The following is a 20,966-nucleotide window of genomic DNA, read 5'->3' as shown; positions in this document are numbered from 1 at the left end:
ACGTATTCATAAAGATGGCTTATGATGACAGGTCACTGATCCCTCAGTGACCTGTCCCCTCTTTTACATACTGAATATTATATGTATTGAAAAAAAAATCACAATCAGCGGGCAGGTGGCGCGTGCTCTGCAGCATGATCACATCTAAATTACAGTAAAAAAAAAAAAAATTTCCACCGAGATGGCGCTGTAGGCACCAGCACAGTAGCATCTATCAGTGATCTGATAGATGCTACTGCACAGGCGCCACCGGCACCGTCTTCATGAAGACCATTATTTTTCCCTTTAGCAAAATGGCACCAGCGGTGCCGCAGAATAGCATCTATCGGATCGATGATAGATGTTACTGTGCAGTTGCCACCATCTTGGTGGAGACAATTTTATTTTCCTCTAGCGAAATGGCACAGTCAGTGCCTGCATCAGTATGAATACCTAATCAGAGCACCACATAAAGTTCTACCCACAGGCCTGCCCAAGAGCACAAGAATCTCACTAAAATCTTACTCAAAACTGAAAACATTGTCTGTAGGCTCCTGAGCACAATCCTGCTGACAGGTTCCCTTTAATCATCGCTATGTATAGCACAGTTAATCAGACAATTGCAGCTTCAAGTCTTCTAAAAGGACTATTAAATAAAGTAAAAAGTAAAAAAAGTTTTAAAAAAAGAATAAAAAAGCCCAAAAGTTCAAATCACACTCACATTTACCCCATTGAAAATTTAAAAAATTAAAACGATACAACACGTGCTTAACATCACTGCATTCAGAAATATCTAACCAATTAAAATAAAAAGTAAATTAATTAGATCGTTAAATGGCGCAGCAAGAAAAAAAAAAACAGAATTATGTTCCTTGCCTGCTGCAAGAATGCAATAAATAGGCGATTAAAACATCATATCTACCCCATCTATCAGTAAAAACATTACTTTGAGATGCAAAAAATAAGCCCTCACCTAGCCCCAGATCCCCATAAATTTAAACTCTAAAGGTCTCGGAAAATAGCGACAAACACAATAACGTTTTTTCATGTCAGATTTTTTTTTCACAACTAAAATAAAAAATAAACTATACATCTTTGGAATCTGCGGACTCATGATGAATGACCTCAAGAATTATACTGTCTGGTCAATTTTACCATGTAGTGAACATGGTAAATAAAAAAAAATGTAGAATTGCCACAATTGGAATTTATTTCCCGTTTTTCCAGTACAAATAATGGCAAAATGAATGGTGCTATTTAAAAGTTAATCTCGTTCCGCAAAAAATAAGCCCTCATATGGCTACTTGGAAGAAAAAAGTTATGGCTCTTAGAATTAGAAGAGGAAAAAACAAAAAACATAAAATGGCCACACAGTTAATTATTGCTGTAAGTGGATATTAGCGAACAGTAGAAAAATATACATTTAAAGTAATATGATTTTTTTCTCAATTTTTATTGCTGCTAAAGAAGATGGAATTTTGACATGGACACCGACAAGCAAGGATGGATTTACCTTCCTTCTTCTAGCAACTGACTCCCAAGACCATTCATCCAGTTTGCAGCTGTCCTTTGTTCTGTGTGGCTGTAATGATAGCCCTCAGTGTGATTATAATCAACCATCTAAAGTCAATGGAAGTTCTCTTTCTGTAAGTAGCAGAAAAATTCACCTTTCAATTAATATTTAGTCAAATGTTCACAGTCAATATAAATGTATTCTTTTCTATGACCAGGTATAGACATCTCTTCTTTATATACTGTAAGAACCAGGGTATCAATGGCTCACAAGAGGCCAAAAGGATCCTCTGTTAATCTCATTTCTAGGGATGGGCGAATTCAAACAGTAGAGTTCGGAGTCCATACCAAACACTGCCTGTTCGGGCATGGACTCCGAACAGGGACTTCACCAGGAAGTCCGTGTTACTGTTCGGGTTCAGCACCCCAAACACCGAGCGTTACTTGCACTGTCATGTGCATGATAGTGCGGCAAACATTGCCTCTGGTTGGCGGTGAAATTATTACTGCCAGTCAGACAGCCACGGTTCCCAAGCTGTAAAATGATAGAGTGAGCCCACAACTGTGATTGGAGGTAAAAAGTTTACCTCCGGTCACTGGTGTCGGCTGATGACACTCTTACTACCAAAAGCCTATGCCGGCTGAAGCTAATAATAATAGCGAGAGCAGGCAGCGGATGATGGAAAAAAAATGGTGTCGTTTTCCTGTATTTATGAAAGGCAACCAGGCAAAACTGATAGCTGCGGGCCCCAACCCCATTTAAATAGATAATTTAAAAAAACGGCATCAAACCCGCTATCTTTGACAACCAGCCAAGCTAAAGCAGACAACTGGGGGCTGGTATTCTCAGGCTGGTAAGGGGCCATGGTTACTGTCCAGCCCAGCCTAAAAATAGCAGTGGCAGCCACCAAGAAAAAGAGCGTCTATTAGATGTGCCAATTCTGGGGCTTTACCTCACTCTTCCCACTTGCCCTGTGGTGGTGGAAAGTGGGGTTGATATTTGTAGGGTTGATCTCAACTTTGTATTGTCCAGTGAAATCAAGATATAATACTATAGTTGTATTGTAAATTAACTCAATTGGGTAGCAGATACTATATACCTTTTGGCCAAATTATCGGATATTTTTTCTCGTTGGTATTAGCAGCTGTAGCCTCTATTAAAACGTGGTTGGAGCCCACAGCTATCAGGTTTGCCTGGCTGGCTTTCATAAATACAGGAAAATGACACCATTTTTTTTTCCGCTGCCTGCTCTCACTTTTATTAGCGTAAACAAGTATAGACTGATGGGAGTAGTAGTCCAGTCAGCCAAAGCTTTTACCTCCTATCACAGCTGCGACTTGACAGTGTGGGGAACCACGGCTATCTGGCCGGCAGTAATGATTTTACCGCTGATCAGAGGCAGTGTTTGCCATGCTGTCATGCACATGCAAACGTGGCAAATGTTGGATGTTCAGGCGCCCAATTCAAGTTAATGTGGTCTGAGTTCAGGTACTGCTCTGGTATCCAAAACTGAACATCTGAGGGTCCGCCTATCTCTACTCACTTCTATTAAGAAAAGTGTTTAGGGTACCTCAGAATACCACAGTAAGCACGCAATACATTTTTCCACTGTTTGTGTAAAGAATGCAAATAATGCAACAATTTAGACGTTGCAATATGTAGCCAACGTTTAATTCCATGCATAGAAGACTTGATGCTATTCTTAAAAATTTTAGAGTTCATACAAAATACTAAATGTACAGTGGCATGTAAAAGTTTTGGCACCTCTTGTCAAATTTACTGTTAATGTGAACAGTTAAGCAAGTTAAACATGCAATGATATCGGAAAGGCCAAAAGTTAAAGATGACACATTTCCTTTATATTTTAGACAAAAATATAAATAGATTTTCATCTTTTACATTTTAAAAAATACAAAAAAGAAAATAGGCTGATGCAAAAGTTTGGGCACCCTTGGATACTTGTGTGCTCAGTAGTGTTGAGCGATACCTTCCGATATCGGAAAGTATCGGTATCGGAAAGTATCGGCCGATACCGTCAAAGTATCGGATCTAATCCGATACCGATACCCGATCCCAATGCAAGTCAATGGGACGAAAATATCGGAATTAAAATAAACCCTTTCTTTCCTTGTAGGTTCATTCTACATGAAGGAAAACAACTAAGAATAATGTAGGATGTATTGGGGGACGTGGCGGAGACATTAAAGGCACAGAGGTTTAGCCCAATCAAATCGAATAGCAGGAATTTTTTTTTTTTTATGACGTTCGGCGTTAGAAAGATTTTGACTATGTTAATTTTTTTTTTATTTTGTCAGATATTGATGTTTCACTACTTTCACGCCCTTCACCTTCTTTTTTACTTCTCCCACACTTTCTTCTTCATTATCCTCATCACCAGCTTCTTTGACATCAACTTCTTCACCTTATTCATCTTCTTCTTCATCTTCTACCTATTATTTTTTTTGTTACATTGTTCATATTCTTTTTATTTAACTATTATCTTCTTCATATTCAACTTCTTCATCATATTCTTATTTGTGACAGGCATTCCCGTAGTTGTTATCTATAAAAGTTTGAAGATTACACCTTCCGTTCTGCTTGTCACAAAAGAGTTACATTTGTCCGCGTTCAGTTTGGCCCGCAGCATCAGGCTTTATCCAGGGGCACCACGAGGAGGAACGGACTCACCCCCATACACTGCTTAGTCTTCTTCTGCTTATAATTTAGATAATATCTTTTGCTCTGATATTTAGTCTTATGCTTAATGTTCTTCTGCTCTTTGTTCTGCAGCCTCTTGTTCTTCTGCTTCTCGGTCTTCCAGGTCGTCGTCGTCTCCAGGGTCGTCGTCTCCGGGGTCGTCGTCATCGGGGTGGTCTTCAGGGTCATCGTCTCCAGGGTCGTCGTCATCTCAGTGGTTGTCGTCTCTGGTGTCGTCGTCATCTTAGGGGTGGTCTTCCGGGTCATCATCTTTAGTCTCTTGAACTTGGAAATGTAGCAGAAGGTACAAGAAGGCTGAGAAAATGCCGAGAAACAGCTGATGGAACTGGAACTCGGATGGCTACCCGAAGGTCCAAGAGCCAATGGAACTACTGAGGACCAGCTGACGTTACTGGAACCCGGTTACTAAGCAGGAGGTACCCGTGCCTGAAAGCACTACCAAGGACCACCTGACGTTGGTGGAACTCGGATACCCAGAGGGAGGCACCTAAGCCAAAGGCTCTGCCCAGAACCAGCTGACGGTACTGGAACCAGGATGGGGAGCAGAAGGTACAAGAGCAAAAGACACTGCCGAGAACCAGCTGACGGTACTGGAACCCGGATGGGTAGCCGAAGGTCCAAGAGCCAATGGAACTACCGAGGACCAGCTGACGTTACTGGAACCTGGTTACTAAGCAGGAGGTACCCGTGCCTGAAAGCACTACCAAGGACTACCTGACGTTGGTGGAACTCGGATACCCAGAAGGAGGCACCTAAGCCAAAGGCTCTGCCCAGAATCAGCTGACGGTGCTGGAACCAGGATGGGGACCTATTCAAGCTTGTCTTCCTAGAGCCCCAACTAGCAGTGTTGGAGCAAAGGGTCAGCAGGGGGAGCAGAGTGTAGGCCGAAGCCTGCACTGGCGTCAGCTTTGGGTCTGTTGTGTCTGCGTGGCTGTTGCAGGACACGTTGCCGGCTACACAGCAGGGGAACAGCTGGCGGTGCTGAACCCCACTGACACATTGGCGAGGTGTTTGGCTCTGTGCAGCCAGCACTTCCGGACAGCAACTAGCGGTGTTGGAGCCCGGGCTCTGCAGGTGGAGCAGAGTGTAGGCCGAAGCCTAATTGAACCGATTTTAAAGGTAACCTTTAACCCCCCCTCAGGAGTTACAAACTACAAGAGCCACAGCTTGGGCAGCAGTAATGCTGCACAAGTCTAAGGTTGCTCTTTTAATTTTGCTCCTTGCACACGCAGAAAGAAACACGTATAACATTTAGGCCCTTAAGCAGTCAAACTGTTTTGGAGGCGTGAGTTCCCTTCGTAATGAGACGCAGCACAGCTGTCAAAAATCCCACCTTGGTGCTGGGCGCGGCCTCCTGAGCGTCGTTATTTGCTGTACAGGAGTCTGCGCTGTCATGTTATCCCTTGGCCTTGCGCTGTTAGCGCTGCCCATCTTCTGACATCATTTAATGTCGACCGGTGCGGTTCGCGATGACCATGAATCCCAGCCCCGCAGTGTCTTTACAGTGTTAAAACACTGCGGGGCTGGGATTCATGGCCTGGCGCAGTACATATGTTCGCCTCTCACACTCGGGTCCTTACACCTGCTTCAGACTATGTGGCGTCAGCTGATCCCTTATCGCATGCCACGGCCATGAAGCCGCACAGTCTGAAGAAGGCGGAAGGAGATGAGGGACAGGAGAACATATGCACTGCTCATGCCCATCAATCACACCCTCGCAGTCAAAATAAATAAGACACCGAGGGGCGTTGTGTGGGGCAGGGCGGCCGCAGAGGCGCAGCCAGCCAAACAATGATGCCAGAAGATGGGCAGCGCTACCAAGGGGGTTGCAGCGTGTCATTACAAAGGAAAGTCACACCTCAGGGACGGTTTAATGGTCTCAGAGGACACATTTTAGATGTGTTCAGTTCCACATGTGCAAGGAGAATAAGTTTATGAGCCACCTTGCACACATGCAGCATTACTGCTGTACAAGGTGGCTGTGAAACATACAAATGCCTGGGGGAGGGGGGACAGGTTCCCTTCAATTTCATTTCTTGTGTCTGCGTGGCTGTTGCAGGACACGATGCCGCCTACACAGCAGGGGAACAGCTGGCGGTGCTGAACCCCACTGACACATTGGCTGGTGTTTTTCTCTGTGCAGCTAGCACATCTGGACGCCAACTGGCGGTGTTAGAGCCCAGGGTCAGCAGGAGAAGCAGAGGGAGCAGAGTGTAGGCCGAAGCCTGCATTGGCGGCAGCTTTAGGTCTGTTGTGTCTGCGTGGCTGTTGCAGGACACGTTGCCGGCTACACAGCAGGGGAACAGCTGGCGGTGCTGAACCCCACTGACACATTGGCTGGTGTTTGGCTCTGTGCAGCCAGCAATTCTGGGCCCCAACTGGCGTTGTTAGAGCCCAGGGTCAGCAGGAGGAGCAGAGTGTAGGCCGAAGCCTGCACTGGAGCAAGTTGAAAGGGAACCTTTAACACCCCCCCAGGCGTTTGTAGCTGAAAGAGCCATCTTGTACAGCACTAATGCTGGAAAAGGTAAGCGTAGCTCTTTTAATTATGGTCCTTGCAAACGCTGAACTTGACACTTTTGAAATGTGTCCCCTCACACCGTTAAACCGTCCGGTCGGTGGAACTTTCCTTTGTCATGTGATGCAGCACAGCCGTCATTCTTACCCCCTTGGCATCGTGCGCCGCCTCCTGAGCGTTGTTTGAATCTGTCCCGGATCCTGCGCTGTTATGTTAGCTTTTGGCCATGCACACATTTTGCGCTGCCCATCTTCTGACATCATTTGGTGTCGGGCTGGCTGCGCCTGTGCGGCAGCGCTGGCCAAGATCCCGCCTCGCTGTGTCATCTAATGTAATCACTCTGCGGACCTGTGATCCATGGGCATGAGCAGTGCATATCCTCGCCTCTCACTCCCCTCCCTACGGCTTCTTCAGACTGTGCGGCGTCACGGCCGTGGCATGCTATTATGGATCAGCTGACGTTGCACAGTCTGAAGAAGGCATAGGGAGATGAGTGAGAGGCGGAGGTTCAGATATGCACTGCGCATGTCCATGGATCACAGGCCCGCAGTGGGATTAAATGAGAAGACACTGCGAGGCGGGATCTAGGCCAGCGCGGCCACACAGGTGCAGCCAGCCTAACACCAAATGATGTCAGAAGACGGGCAGCGCAAAATGTGTGCATGGCCAAGGGCTAACATAACAGCTCAGGATCCGGGACAGATTCAAACAACGCTCAGGAGGCGGTGCACGGCGCCAAGGGGGTAAGAATGACGGCTGTGCTGCGTCACATGACAAAGGAAAGTTCCACCGACCGGACGGTTTAACGGTGTGAGGGGACACATTTCAAAAGTGTTAGGTTCAGCATGTGCAAGGAGCACCACGAAAAGAGGCACTTTTTCCTTTTGCATCATTACTGCTGCAGAAGGTGGCTCTTTCAGTAACAAACGCCTGGGGGGGGACAGGTTCCCTTCAATTTAAGTTGTCGTGCCTGCATGGTGGTCGCATGACACGTTGCCGTATACACAGCAGGGGAGCAGCAGGCATTACTGAACCCCACTAACACATTGGCGAGGTGTTTGGCTCTGTGCGGACAGCACTTCCGGACAACAACTAGCGGTGTTGGAGCCCAGGGACAGCAGGAGGAGGAGGTGGAGGAGATAGGAGGGATTGCCACACACACAGCTGGGGAACAGCTGACGTTACTGAACCCCAATAACAGAGGAGCGACTGTTGGGACTGTGTGGACAGCACTTACGGACAGCAACTAGCGGTGTTGGAGCCCAGGGACAGCAGGAGGAGGAGGTGGAGGAGATAGTAGGGATTGCCACACACACAGCTGGGGAACAGCTGACGTTACTGAACCCAAATAACAGAGGAGCGACTGGTGGGACTGTGCGTACAGCACTTCCGGACAGCAACTAGCGGTGTTGGAGCCCAGGGAAAGCAGGAGGAGGAGGTGGAGGAGATAGGAGGGATTGCCACACACACAGCTGGGGAACAGCTGACGTTACTGAACCCCAATAACAGAGGAGCGACTGGTGGGACTGTGCGGACAGCACTTCCGGACAGCAACTAGCGGTGTTGGAGCCCAGGGACAGCAGGAGGAGGAGGTGGAGGAGATAGGAGGGATTGCCACACACACAGCTGGGGAACAGCTGACGTTACTGAACCCCAATAACAGAGGAGCGACTGGTGGGACTGTGCGGACAGCACTTCCGGACAGCAACTAGCGGTGTTGGAGCCCAGGGACAGCAGGAGGAGGAGGTGGAGGAGATAGGAGGGATTGCCACACACACAGCTGGGGAACAGCTGACGTTACTCAACCCCAATAACAGAGGAGCGACTGGTGGGACTGTGCGGACAGCACTTCCGGACAGCAACTAGCGGTGTTGGAGCCCAGGGACAGCAGGAGGAGGAGGTGGAGGAGATAGGAGGGATTGCCACACACACAGCTGGGGAACAGCTGATGTTACTGAACCCCAATAACAGAGGAGCGACTGTTGACTGTGCGGACTGCACTTCCAGACAACAACTAGCGGTGTTGGAGCCCAGGGACAGCAGGAGGAGCAGAGGAACACAGTGTAGGCCGAAGCCTGATTGGAGAAAGCCGAAAGGGAACCTTTAACCCCCCCCCAAGGCGTTTGTAGCTGAAAGAGCCAGCTTGTGCAGCACAAAGGATGCAAAAGGAAATGGTGGCTCTTTTCATTATGCTCCTTGCAAGCACAGAACTAAACACTTATAAAATGTGTCCCCTGATACCGTGAGACCGTCCCGGAGGTGGGACTTTCCTTCATAATATGACACAGCACAGCTGTCATTCCTACCCCCTTGGCGCCGTGTCCTGGCTCCTCAGCATTGTTTGATTCCGTCCTGGAGCCTGCGCTGTTATGTTATCCCTTGTCCAGGCACACTTAGCGCTGCCCATCTTCTGACATCATTTGGTGTCAGGCTGGCTGCGCCTGTGCGGCCACGCTGGCCAAGAGCCAGCCTCACAGTGTCGTCTAATGTAATCCCACCGCGGGCCTGGGATCCGTGGCCATGCGCAGTGCATATCCTCGCCTCTCACTCCCCTCCCTATGGCTTCTTCAGACTGTGCGGCGTCACGGCCGTGGCATGCTATTAGGGATCAGCTGACGGCGCACAGTCTGAAGAAGGCGTAGGGAGATGAGTGAGAGGCGGAGGTTCAGATATGCACTGCGCATGTCCATGGATCTCAGGCCCTCAGTGGGATTAAATCAGAAGACACTGCGAGGTGGGCTCTCGGCCAGCGCGGCCGCACAGGCGCAGTCAGCCTGACACCAAATGATGTCAGAAGAGGGGCAGCGCTAAGTGTGCCTGGCCAAGGGATAACATAACAGCGCAGGCTTCGAGACAGAATCAAACAACGCTGAGGAGACGGCGCACCGCGCCGGGGGGGTAAGAGTGACGGCTGTGCTGCGTCACATGACAAAGGAAAGTCCCACCTCCGGGACGGTTTTACGGGTTCAGTGGACACATTTTATAAGTGTTAAGTTCTGCGTGTGCAAGGAGCTAAACAAAAATAGCTACCTTTTCCTTGTGCAGCATTACTGCTGCACAAGGTGGCTCTTTCAGTAACAAACGCCTTGGGGGGGACAGGTTCCCTTACATTTCAGTTGTTGTGTCAGCGTGGTGGTCGCAGGACACATTGCCGGCTACACAGCTGGGGATCAGCTGACGTTACTGAAACCCAATAACACTGGGTCATATGTTTTGACTGTGCAGACGGCACTTCTGAGCCTCAACTTGCGGTGTTGGAGCCCAGGAATTTAAGTTCAGGTGGTAGAAAGATGAACACAACAGGAGACCTGGATACTGTAGACAGTCACCTAATTATTTAATCAGGAAGAGGAGTGGCAAATTCCTGCGAGATCCAGGCCTTGTTCATTTTCAGGAAAGTAAGCCGGTCAACGTTATCGGAGGATAGTCGCATGCGACGGTCAGTTAGTACACCACCTGCAGCACTAAAGACGCGTTCCGATAATACACTAGCCGCAGGGCAAGCCAGCACCTCCAATGCATACAGGCTTAGCTCTGGCCATGTATCCAGCTTTGAGACCCAAAACTTGAAAGGGGAAGAGCCGTCTGGGAGTACAGCAAGAGGGCAGGACATGTAGTCTGTCACCATCTGACGGAGCCATCTGTGATGGTGTAGACTTTTGTGGTGGGCACACAAAACTGTGCCACAGTTGGGCCATACTGGTCTTGCCTTGGGCAGAGGCACTGCTTCTGCTCCCTCTTTGTGCAGAGCCTCCTCCACTGCCTGGACGCACTGAGCTGCTTTGTTATGCACTAGCAGCACTTCTCTCAGTTGGAATGGAGAAGATGATGGAATTCACCAGTGTGTCTTGGTACTCCCGCATTTTTCGCTCCCGGTTCAACGGTGTGATGAGGCTTTCTACGTTGTCCCGGTAGCGAGGATCGAGGAGGGTGAACACCAAATAATCAGACATGTTGAGAATGTGGGCGATGCGGCGGTCGTTTCTCAGGCACTGCAGCATGTAATCCACCATGTGCTGCAGACTGCCAACTGGCCAAGAAACGCTGTCCCCTGCTGGAGGCGTGATCTCTGCCCGCTCGTCATCACCCCACCCTCGCTGTACACACTGAGTACTGGACAATTGTGTAACTCCCTCCTCTGGATGGATGTCTTCCTACTCCATTGACTCCTCCTCATCCTCCTCACAAAGTGTCTCCTGCCTACGCATTTGTGAGGAACCACGTGGCGCTGACTGTCCAGAAGATGATGGAAATGGTGAATCCTCATCCTCCACCTCTTCCACAACATCATCCCTTAGCGCTTGCAGTGATTTTTCAAGCAGGCAGATAAGGGGGACAGTCATGCTGACTAGTGCATCATCTGCACTCGCCATCCGCGTGGAATAATCGAAGGGACGCAAAACCTGGCAGACGTCCTTCATAGTGGCCCACTCTGTGGTTGTGAAGTCTGAACGGCGTGGAGTGCGACTTCTTTGCGCCTGATGCAGCTGGTACTCCATTACAGCTTGCTGCTGCTCACACAACCGCTCCAACATATGTAACGTGGAATTCCACCTGGTAGGTAGGTCACATATGATGCGATGTTCCGGCAGGCGGTGTCGGCGCTGCAGAGCCTCAATGCGCGATTTTGCCGTGCTGGAACGCCGCAAGTGAGCACACTCTAGGCGGACCTTGTGCAGCAGTGCATCAAGATCCGGATAGTCCCTCAAAAAACTCTGCACAACCAAATTGAGCACACGTGCCAGACATGGGATGTGAGTGAGGTTGCCGAGGCCCAGAGCTGCCACCAGATTTCGGCCATTATCACACACTACCATGCCTGGCTGGAGATTCGCTGGCACAAACCACACATCGCTCTCCTGCTTGATGGCATTCCAGAGCTCCTGCACTGTGTGGCTTCGATTCCCCAAAGAAATTAATTTCAAGACGGCCTATTGACGTTTGGCCACGGCTGTGCTCATGTCGGTCGTAACAGGTAAACGTTCATCACGGGTCCATGTGGAGGTGGACTGTGACGGCTCCTGCCGCGATGATTCTGAGGAACTGGTGTAAGAGGAGGAGTCAATGCGTACAGAATGGATTCCTGCAATCCTTGGAGTGGGCAGGACACGTCCTGCGCCACTCGCACGATCTGTACCCGGCTCAACAACATTAACCCAATGGGCAGTGAGGGAAAGGTATCGCCCCGTCCATGTTGACTGGTCCACGCATCGGTGGTGAGGTGGACCTTGCTACTGAAGGTGTTCAGTAGCGCGTGTTTTATGTGTCCCTCCACATGCTTGTGCAGGGCAGGGACAGCTTGCCTGCTGAAGTAAAAGCAGCTGGGCACATTGTACTGTGGGACTGCCAATGACATCAAGTCACGGAAGCTGTCAGTCTCCACCAGCCTGAATGACAGCATTTCCAGTGACAGAAGTTTGGCAATGCCTGCAGTCAGAGCTTGTGCTCGTGGGTGGTTTGACGAGAAAGGCCGCCTTTTCTCCCATGCCTGTACTACCGATGGCTGTAGACTGGGCTGGGAGTGTGTGGATGACTGGGAACGTGGTGCTGCGGGTGGAATTACAGTGGGTCTCTGGACAACAGGGCCAGAGGTTCTTCCACGGCGATCCTGGGAGGAAGCCGAACCAGCTGCGTGTGAGCTGGAGGAAGAGGCAACACGAGCTGAAGAGGTGGTAGCTGCCGCTGTTGGTTGGCCTAGCTCTTCAGTGTATTTTTCTAACTCCGCCGCGTGCCTGGTGCGCACGTTTCCACATGTTGGAGGTAATGAGGTTGCTGACATTTCGACCTCTTTTGACTTTGTGATGACACACCTTGCATTTGACATAGCAAATGTCATCTGCAACTGTGTCAAAAAAGGACCAGGCACTGCAAGTATTGGGAGCGCCCTTTTTGGCTTTTGGAAGAGACATGCTCCGAACGGGTGCCAAAGCGGAGGCTGCAGGATCCGCAGTCTTCCCCCTCCCTCTGCCTCTTTGGCCCGTTCGACCACCTTCCTGTCCCTCACGCCAAGATGGGTCAAGGACCTCATCATCTACACTACCCTCTGCCACCAACTGCTCCTCCTGGGTAGTCTCAGCAGCAGAGCACGCACCAGAAAGTGGCACCTGAGTGTCATCAGCGGATGCGTCCTGCGATGTGGTGACTGGAGGCACTGACCCACCCGCCTCTTCAGAGGAAGAGAGAAAAAGTGGTTGGGCATCACTGCACCCTGCCTCTTCTTCCATTTCTCCAATGCTGCTTGGCTGGCCCCCTGTTTCCAAGCCAAGAGATTCAGAGAACAGAAGTAGAGACGGCTCCGGTCCTGGGCTCTCTGTCTGCCTGGCCAATTTGGCATGTGGTGAAGAGACAGATGGCTGCTCTCCAGTGCTCTGTGTCTGAGAGGATGTGGCACTAATTGAAGTCGATGCGTTAGCTGCCATCCATCCGACAACGGCTTAAATTTTTTCTTCACGCAGCAGCGGTGTACGGCGCTCTCCAACAAAGCTGCGCATGAACGACTGTTCCCTTCCGAAAGCGGGTGCTGATGAGTCACCGGTGCCCGCAGCAGGCACAGAATCCCCACGTCCTCTCCCTGCTCCGCGCCCATGCCCACGTGCCTTACTCCCTGCCTTCTTCATCTTGGTTGACTGATAAAGATAAGCAGAAAAGTACTAACGGCTTTGTGTGCTTATTCCTGAACAGCTCCTAACAGGTATAAGAAACACTAATTTTCTAAAGTGTGGACTGGACTTTAATATGAGCTAATGTGGCCTACACAAATGTAAAGTGGTGTGTTTGGTGAACTTTATTATTTATTTATTTTTTGGGGGCTGAACTGACAACAGAGAGAGCTGCAGTCACACGGAGACCGTGCAGACAGCCGTAAACGGCGCTGCAAGGCCCAAAAAACCTCCTCTACTTTATCCTATGTAGTGTTTTTCCACAAGTTAGCTGGATACGGGTGGAAAGACACTAATAGGAATTTTTTGAAAAAATGTGCAGCAGCCTGCACTACTTAAAACAAAAGGAAATTGAATTTTATGGTATGACGCAGTGAAGAACCCTGAGCTGGATACAACCAGGCTATGGCTGCTCACAGACTACAGGGCGAGCTGCAGTCACACGGAGACCATGCTAACAGCCGTAAACAGTGCTGCAAGGCACAAAAAACCTCCTCTACGTTATCCTATGTAGTGTTTTTCCACAAGTTAGCTGGATACGGGTGGAAAGACACTAATAGGAATTTTTTTAAAAAAATGTGCAGCAGCCTGCACTACTTAAAACAAAAGGAAAATTGATTTTACGGTATGACGCAGTGAAGAACCCTGAGCTGGATACAACCAGGCTATGGCTGCTCACAGACTACAGGGCGAGCTGCAGTCACACGGAGACCGTGCAGACAGCCGTAAACGGCGCTGCAAGGCCCAAAAAACCTCCTCTACTTTATCCTATGTAGTGTTTTTCCACAAGTTAGCTGGATACTGGTGGAAAGTCACTAATAGGAATTATTAGAAAAAATGAGCAGCAGACTACACTACTTGAAAAAAAAAAAATAGAACAGTATGAGGCAATGAACCACCCTCCCTGAACTGAATACAACCAGCTATGGCCTATGGCTGCACACAGACTAGAGAGTGGGCTGCACTCACACACACACACACACACAGGCCTTGCAGATCGCTGTGAAAACAGCGCTGCAAGGCAAAAGCAAGGTGATTAGTAGGTGAACACAGCGGTTGCTAAATTAGCCTTGAAAAAGAACAATGAAGCAAATCGCTATCTCTAAACTGGCCCTCAGTCAGCAAACAGCGTCCTGTCACTAACTGAATTCACAGCAGAGTGAGCGCAAAATGGCGCCAGCGACTTTTAAACTGCAGCATGACATCATTTCAGCAGCCAATCACAGCCTTGCCAGTAGTTTCATGCCCTCCATGCTGAACAGGATGTGCCCACACTTGGAATCATTCTCATTGGCTGAATTCGTGCAAATTTGTGCAGTTTGAATCCTGGGAACTTCCGATTCCGGTATCCGATATGCGGCAAGTATTGGATCTCGGTAACGGAATTCCGATACCACTAAGTATCGGCCGATACCTGATACTTACGGTATCGGAATGCTCAACACTAGTGCTCAGATAAGTTTGACCAAGTTTTCAGACCATACTATATTTTTCAGATTATAAAATGCTCCGAATTATAAGTCGCACCCCAAATTTTGAGGAAAAAAATAGGAAAAAAATGTTCTTAAGAAAATGGTGGTGCTTCTTATAATCCATGTGTCTTATTGCTTATCGGGAGTGGTGGCTGTGGTGAAATGGGGTCCCAGGCTCGCTACTGGAAGAGGCAGGAGTGGGGTGGTGCTGCAGGCTGCAGGCTTGGATGAGGGGGGTGTTCCAATGTGCGGCACTCTTATTTGGGTGTCCGGTGCTGCTGCGGGGGCTGTCCGGCAGTGCTGCTGAGGTCTCTGGTGCTGCTACAGGCGTCTCCAGTGCTGCAGGGGCCCTGGTGACATTTTGTGAAAGGACTGGCAGTTCCATGGTTTCCTGTGCGGTTGACTCCGGGAAAATGACCGCCGGGGGCGGCGCATGCACAGATGGAGATCTCGGCACCAAGATCCTGTTGTGGGAGCTCGCTTTCATTTATGAACTGGCAAACATCCATCAATGAATGATTTCAGTCATCCACAGGTTTGCGAACTAACATCTCACATAGTGAAGTTGCTGGTCGTGCAGTCACTGCTGTACTGCCCTGTGGATTCGGCTGCCTATTGAAAAATTATGGTGAATACTCAGCCTCACTGGAAGATACCCAGCCACAATTATTTCTTGGAGAAATATGTTCCCGCTCTCTGCTCTCACGTGCAGAAGAACATAGGGTCCTCTTTTTACTTGTCTTTGAGAACCAAAATGCACTACACAGTAGATATCTGGAGTAGCAACTATGGGATGTGACAATATATGAGTTTCACTACCTACTCGGTGAACTGTAGCACAGAAGGTCAAGCCTTCAGGACTGGGAGCTATGTCTTTTCCACTGCCAGGCAATGGTTATGTCTCTTCCTACACTTTCTCCAAATCCTGGTCAACAGATATAAACCCATCCACAACAGGCACAAGACACAATGTTGACACACTGCCCTCATTCTATTCTCTCATGCAAGCTAAAGTGCTGGCAAGTGGTTTTACATGGATGAGAAAAGCCGTACAGTAGACAAGTTTCTACTGTGCATAAAGTGCATATTCTGGCTGGCCCCTCATCAACTATAGCTGGGAGTTGTCATGAGCCAAAATTCCCAAAATATTCAGGCTACCTCACAGTTGGTGAAATAATCTCACACTCCGTGCATGACACAACTCTTGAATTTAAATGCATATTTTTTCAGAAATATACCCACTTGAGAATGGTGAAGGCTATCATCGTAAGTGTGTCAACTCATTTCAAACATTCTTCCGTAGTAAAGTACGCACTACTGACTTTACTAAAGCAGAACGGTTCGCCACAGCACCACCTGGTTTGCGACCTTGCAATCTTCTGAAATTCAATGCTGCATTTCGTTCCTTGCCCCATCCTCAATCTATGCAAAGTTGATTCTGCTGCCACCACTTCCACTGCACATCCACACCAGCCACACATCTCCTGTCTATTCACTACATTTTATGGCACTACATTGCTCCCTGTTTCTTTACCTGCCCTGTCCTTTGAGCTTTATGCCACTGCCATTGCCATAGCAGAGTCATGCCTGTCTATCCACTGTGTTTCATGTAACAACAACAAATGATGCTTCTTCAGTTTGAAAATATCCTTGCTCCCTAAAAATGTATAATTTTTAAACAGCTGTATGAAATGCCTTTGTAATTGCTTAATCATTTTGATAACATCAAACCTGTTGTAGATCCCCAAAAAAGGATAACTTTTTTTCTCCTAACAAAAGCCACTTCCTCACTTTAAAAGGGGTTGTGAAAAGTTATTGTTTATTCATTTAGACCCCTTTCACACCAGCTTTTTTGCCGTCAGTCACAATCCATTGGCTCGACCGATCTGTCGCAGATTGTGAAAAACTGATGCGACGGATCCGTTTTGTCACCGGATCCGACCAGTGGATCTGGCTAATTGGATCCTAAAAAAAATCAGAGCATGCTCAGTTTAAAAAACAGAATCATTTGATGGATCCAGCACCCATAGGCTTCCAATCGAGCAAATGACGGACAGCAATGGATCCGTGTCTGTCGTTTTTTCGACGTACACAAAAAACGTTGCTTTGTCCGTTGTCTCCGGCCGCCGGACAAACAATTTTCGATGGAACCGGCGAACGACGGATAAAATGTGAGGCCATCCATCACAATCCGTTGCTAATACAAGTCTCTGAGAAAAAACGGATCCGGTGGCATCAGTCGCCGGATCCGTTTTATTCAAAATTCGGCGGATTGCGACTGATAGCAAAAAACTGATGTGTGAAAGAGGACTTAGCAAAGAAAATCACTCCTGATACTCCTCATGCAGGGTAAATGTTTTCTCCACTCAGTGTAAAAAAACCAAGGCTTCTGCCATTTCTACATTCCATAAAAATAACCTTCAAGGCAGGCATCTTCCCCCAAAGACGGATAATGTTTGAACAGCTTTTTAAATTTAAAAGGAATCTGTTACCTTGTTTGAGCTTTACAACCTATTAATATGGGCACACAGGTTATAGATAACTGAAAAAAGTTCTAACTGTATGCCTTACATCACATGCTTCCCTTGTTGTTGTGAAATCCAAACTCCCAATATTATATGTATTGCCTCCTATAGCATCATTGTGTGCCTGTGATGTCAGGTTTGCATCCTGTAATCTCGCGCCTGCGCCATTCCACTGCCATCATTCCTTTTCAGTGTTACGCTCCTTCTCTGGGCATTGGTCTCACATTCCAATTGCACAGAAGCCGATGAGTCACTGATATTTCCACTTGCAGTGTTCTTCAGTGTGCAGAAACACTGGAAGCAGATGCACCAGTGACAAAAACCAGATGTCCGAGTCACACACTGACACTGTGGGAGGCGGTACACATAATATTGGGAGTGCAGAGGCAGAGTTGTCTTCTGAGGAGTCTTCCCTATAGCCTGTAAGAGCTAATTTACATAAAGTGATAAAAGTGGATTTCTCAACAACTTGGCATCTGATATGAGGCATACAGGTATGACTTTTTTCACCAAAAAATATATATAACCTATATGCCCATGTTAAAAGGTTGCATAGTGGTGAGTCACTGGTGACAGATTTCCTTTAAGTAGCGTAAAAATTCTGTCTAAAAAAATATCGGTTTTGTTAAATAGGATTGCAGTTATTGTCAATTACAATTCGTTTTCCCCTATCGATATAGGTGATGACACTTACTAAGGCTGCTTTCACATTAAAGAGCTCAGAAGGGGTTCAATACATTCCTAGGAGACAACGGAGTGTGACCCAAATATTGCCCAGACTATTATAGGTGTTTCAGAATTGTGATTCATAGTGACTCTTTGATGAGAATTTGTAAAAGCCATTAAATATGATTTTCACATGATCTGCCCAACTCTAGTTAAAACCATAAACAGCAGTAACCAGCAGATTGATCGCTCTCCTTGCTCTGTACTGAGCTTCTCTTGATGACATGAAGAGGATAATCGTAGATCGATACCATTGTGCATTTGTGTATGACCTGCAAATTAACCTCTACAGCCACCAATAATTTGTGGTTTATGGCGAGATTTAGTATTTTAGTATAATATCATAACTTATAGCACACCTGATATATATTTTAGATGTCTTATATTTACATAAGATTGACTGCATCATGTGTAAATTGCTAACTAGATGTTGAGAATATATTTATAATCTGCTCTACAATAAAGCTAGAAGATTTTAGGGAATTCTAATAACTCTTTTTTTACTTTAATTACAGATCACAAGCTGCCTTTGCTCTAATAATTACACTGGAGATTTTTGTGAGACTCCCCCTGATCTGTGTGCTGATGGCTGCTTTCCTGGTGTATCCTGTAACACTTCTACTGGTTGTGGAGCCTGCCCTACTGGCTATACTGGGGATGGAGGACATTGTACAGGTACGGAACTTTGGCTTTCTTTTGCTGTAATTTATTAAATAGCTCACCAGCGTACTGATATTATACATATTGTCTTGTATTGATCCACAGATATTGATGAATGTGAAAATAACTCCACATGTTCACCTTATGCATTTTGTGAAAATGGGATAGGAGACTTTACATGTACCTGCAAAGATGGATTTACAGGTGAGAAGTTACTCTATAATTGATAATAGGCTACAATGACTAAATTAGGTTAATACATTGGTGCAATCTTGTTATGGGCTTACCTAGTGAGGTGTGCTGTCTAAGCCATACTTTAGAGTCAGGGCTGGTTTTCGAACAAGTGTCACCCTGGACAAAAGTTAAAAGTGGGACCCCAAATGCTATTGAATTGCACCATCATACACTAACATTTTGGCTATGTGCTCACTATCTGGGAGTAGCAGCATTTTGGATGCAGTGTATTTTCACTGCCTTCTATTGATCGCAGGTATATCCACATGTGTTCACTGGACTATGCGGATTTACCACATCCAATAAATTCTATTGATGATATTTCTGTTGTGGAGACAAGTGTTTTCATAAGAAAAATTTATAGCTGAGGATCTGAAACACGTGCTGCATGTCAGTTTCTGTGAATAATCCGCCGGTGCACATACAAGCGTAGTGGACATGGGATTTCTAGAAATCCCATCCACTATGCTGTAATATCTGGCCTCTGAGTTTTTGATGCTGCATAAATACACAGCATCAAAACCGCAGCAATTCCTGAACATGGTCACGTACCCTGAGGGTGCATGTATGTGAGCAGATCTCAGACCATTTAAAGAGAGGGAACAACTCAATATTCAAGCCGTTCGGCAATTGCCCACTGGCCTCAATAGACAGGCTGACAAAGAATGATAGGGTAAAGTAATCAATAAGAGATCATTCTGTCTCTATACAGTCATGTTGTTAGCAACACGTGTCCTGTTTACTTTGGGCGATCTGCTGCAGAGAATAATGATTTTTGTTCTAGCTTAAAGGGAACCTGTTGTGCGCAGTAACCTACACACAGTGTCAGGTCGGCGCCATTATACTGATTACAATGCCTTGGTTGATGAAATTTGTCTTGTGGTTTTTCTTTAATCTTTATTTTTAGTTTTGTGTTAATGAGATTCTCACGCCCTAAGGCGGGGTTCATGCATGTGGTGCTCTGATTAGATATTCATAAAGCAGACTGCTGACAGGTCACTGATCCCTCACTGACCTGCCTCCTAGTTTGCTGTTGTTCTTTTATTCTATAAACTAAAGTATGACTAGAAGGTAGGGTGCACTACACAATATTCTATGGGAAATCTAAAAAGAGGGTGCTGCATAGAAAAAATATCAATGTGCATAACGAAAAAGACCTATGCATAAAAGGTGCACACCTTAGTATATGAAAAATATGCAAAATATCTTTATTGACCACAAAAAGCACACATTGAATAAAAACATTTAAAAGTCAAAAAATGACAATACAACAACCCTAGTACCAGTAAAGTCCATATGACTGTAGATATACAGTATATAAGACACATTCCAAAATGAATATATGCAATGTATAAATAACAATGTCTCAAGCTCCAGTATATATAACAAATGAGAAGATTGTCCCCAATGCTGTGTATCACAATCAATTTGAGTGGGAGTATACAGCTCAAAGAATACACACAATATGAAAATCTATGTGTCCAAAGTTGGACGTCCCAAAAAATTGGTAGACAATAATATACAAAAAGACTCAACAAGGTGTAAGCCCTATAATGGTGCTAAATAAGGCAATAGACACCACAAGTAATGTAGTGAATAGTGAGATTGAGCTGGCCATGACAGGGTTTTGATGTGGTGGTCCTTCATCCACACTTTGATTGACCTAGCTGTGTGTCATGGTGCATTTTCCTGCTGGAAACACCAGTCCTTAGAGTTGGGGAACATTGCCTGAGCAGAAGGAATCAACTGTTTTTCCAGGATAACCTTTTATGTAGCTTGATTCATACGCCCTTTGCAAATATTAACCTGCCCAATTCCAGCCTTGCTGAAGCATCTCCAGATCATCACCTGGTTGTCTAATGGTTAGACGGAGACCTGGAGAGGCGTACAAGCCACAGTGTCTCACACCCACTGTGAAATTTCGTGGAGGATCAGTGATGATCTGGGGATGCTTCAGCAAGGCTG

General features: G+C 46.9%; 1 protein-coding gene across 13 annotated transcripts in view; it reads left to right on the top strand.

Annotated features, from left to right (window-relative positions):
• The window catches only part of LOC143808019 (uncharacterized), a 428,145-nt gene that overhangs the window by 169,809 nt on the left and 237,370 nt on the right, over positions 1–20,966 (top strand). For all 13 annotated transcript variants that reach the window (XM_077290233.1, XM_077290228.1, XM_077290231.1 and 10 more), the window contains exons 47-49: positions 1,447–1,625; positions 18,623–18,782; positions 18,873–18,971. In XM_077290233.1, coding sequence (XP_077146348.1) covers positions 1,447–1,625; positions 18,623–18,782; positions 18,873–18,971 — 438 coding nt within the window. The remainder of the gene's footprint in view (positions 1–1,446; positions 1,626–18,622; positions 18,783–18,872; positions 18,972–20,966) is intronic.

This window comes from Ranitomeya variabilis, chromosome 2 (assembly GCF_051348905.1).
Source record: "Ranitomeya variabilis isolate aRanVar5 chromosome 2, aRanVar5.hap1, whole genome shotgun sequence".
Taxonomy (NCBI): domain Eukaryota; kingdom Metazoa; phylum Chordata; class Amphibia; order Anura; family Dendrobatidae; genus Ranitomeya; species Ranitomeya variabilis.
This window is presented reverse-complemented; position numbering and strand designations above follow the sequence as displayed.